This window comes from Prorops nasuta, unplaced genomic scaffold (assembly GCF_024137725.1).
Source record: "Prorops nasuta isolate Cenicafe-Biocafe unplaced genomic scaffold, Cenicafe_Pnas_1.2 PNAS00004, whole genome shotgun sequence".
Classification (NCBI taxonomy): domain Eukaryota; kingdom Metazoa; phylum Arthropoda; class Insecta; order Hymenoptera; family Bethylidae; genus Prorops; species Prorops nasuta.
Genome location: NW_027116801.1, coordinates 4577764 through 4579150, shown reverse-complemented (window position 1 = coordinate 4579150; position 1387 = coordinate 4577764). Strand labels below are relative to the sequence as shown.

The 1387-nt window shown below is 29.3% G+C and overlaps 1 protein-coding gene across 1 annotated transcript; it reads left to right on the top strand.

Annotated features, from left to right (window-relative positions):
- Positions 1-230: 230 nt before the first annotated feature.
- On the top strand, positions 231-1140 carry LOC136772741 (venom allergen 5-like). Its single transcript, XM_066725868.1, has 4 exons — positions 231-521; positions 591-675; positions 749-866; positions 939-1140. Exons 1-4 carry the CDS (start codon positions 231-233, stop codon positions 1138-1140), a joined length of 696 nt encoding a protein of 231 aa, XP_066581965.1.
- Positions 1141-1387: the final 247 nt, after the last annotated feature.

Sequence of the window (1387 nt, the reverse complement as noted above, 5' to 3'; positions counted from 1 at the left end):
TAATTCAGTTTCTAATAAAAAATGCAATCTGTTAGTTATATCATACTATAGATATTTTCCTTGAATTTATTTATAGTAAGAAATAGGGATTTATTTTGTGTTTAAAAAATATAGTATTCTAATAAAAATTTATCTTCAGTTGATCACACGCTTAACTGACGTATAGTACATTATGCAGTAGAAGCGGAAAAAAAGTTGTTTGTTTAATGCCGAATGAGATATATTAAAAAATGGATTTTAAAACCTTAAAGATTTCAATTACATTTATAGCTCTTGTCTTTATTAGTGAATTAAATACTAAAGATTACTGTGGTGTGAAATGTATCCCAGCGACAACACATACCATGTGCAAATATAAACCAAATGTTTTATCACAAACTTGTAAAGCTTTTCATTTTCGTCATTCTGGTCTTTCATTAGACGAAGAAAAAAGCATTTTAGATAAACATAATGAATTTAGAGAATTTATTGCTAGTGGAAAGCACTCTGTACAACCAGCTGCCAGTGATTTGGGTCCATTAGTAAGTACATAGTTTGAAATAAAATTAATACAGTAAATTATAACTACTGACAAATAACTTAATTTCTAGAAATGGAACTTTGAAGCAGCAGAAATTGCACAAACATGGGCAAACCAGTGTGATTATAATAATGACGGTTGTAGGAACTTAGAAAGTAAAACTTAAATTATGTTCACAATAACAATTAATAGTTGGTAATAATATTAATTAATCTTTTTGCACTTCAGATAATGTGCTTGTCGGTCAAAATATTGGATATTCATCTAGTAAGAAAGAGCAACATATTGTTAACAGCTGGTTCAATGAAGTTAACAACTTCAATCCTAAACTTATCAATTCTTTTGAGTAAGATTATTATCAAGTTGAAAATATATTTCTAAATATTAGTTTCTTTAATTTGGAATATATTGATTACAGGAATAATGAAGGCTCCAATTATACTCATTATACTCAACTAGTTTGGGCTAATACAAAAGAAATTGGTTGCGGATTTGTTTCTTACGATGAACCTTTTGAAAAGGATCTGACGGATATAGTGACAGTTTATTATTTAGTTTGCAATTACGTTCCAGCAGGTAACGTTATAGGACAAAAAGTTTACCACATATTAAATAAATAACCATAAAGAACTTACCAAATATATAACGAAATTTTTGGTAAGCTATTAAGGAAATAAGTTACATCCGGACATAATATTTCTCGTTTTTACGCTTTGCTATGAAACGATCTCTGTATCCCTCCTAAGCACCACAAGAAATCTTCCCCAATCTGTCGACGATTACGATAGTTTTTCTGCCAATACCGTGCTGCATTTACTGGCTTGAGTATATTCCACGTAATCAACGAATAATACACTGTATATATCT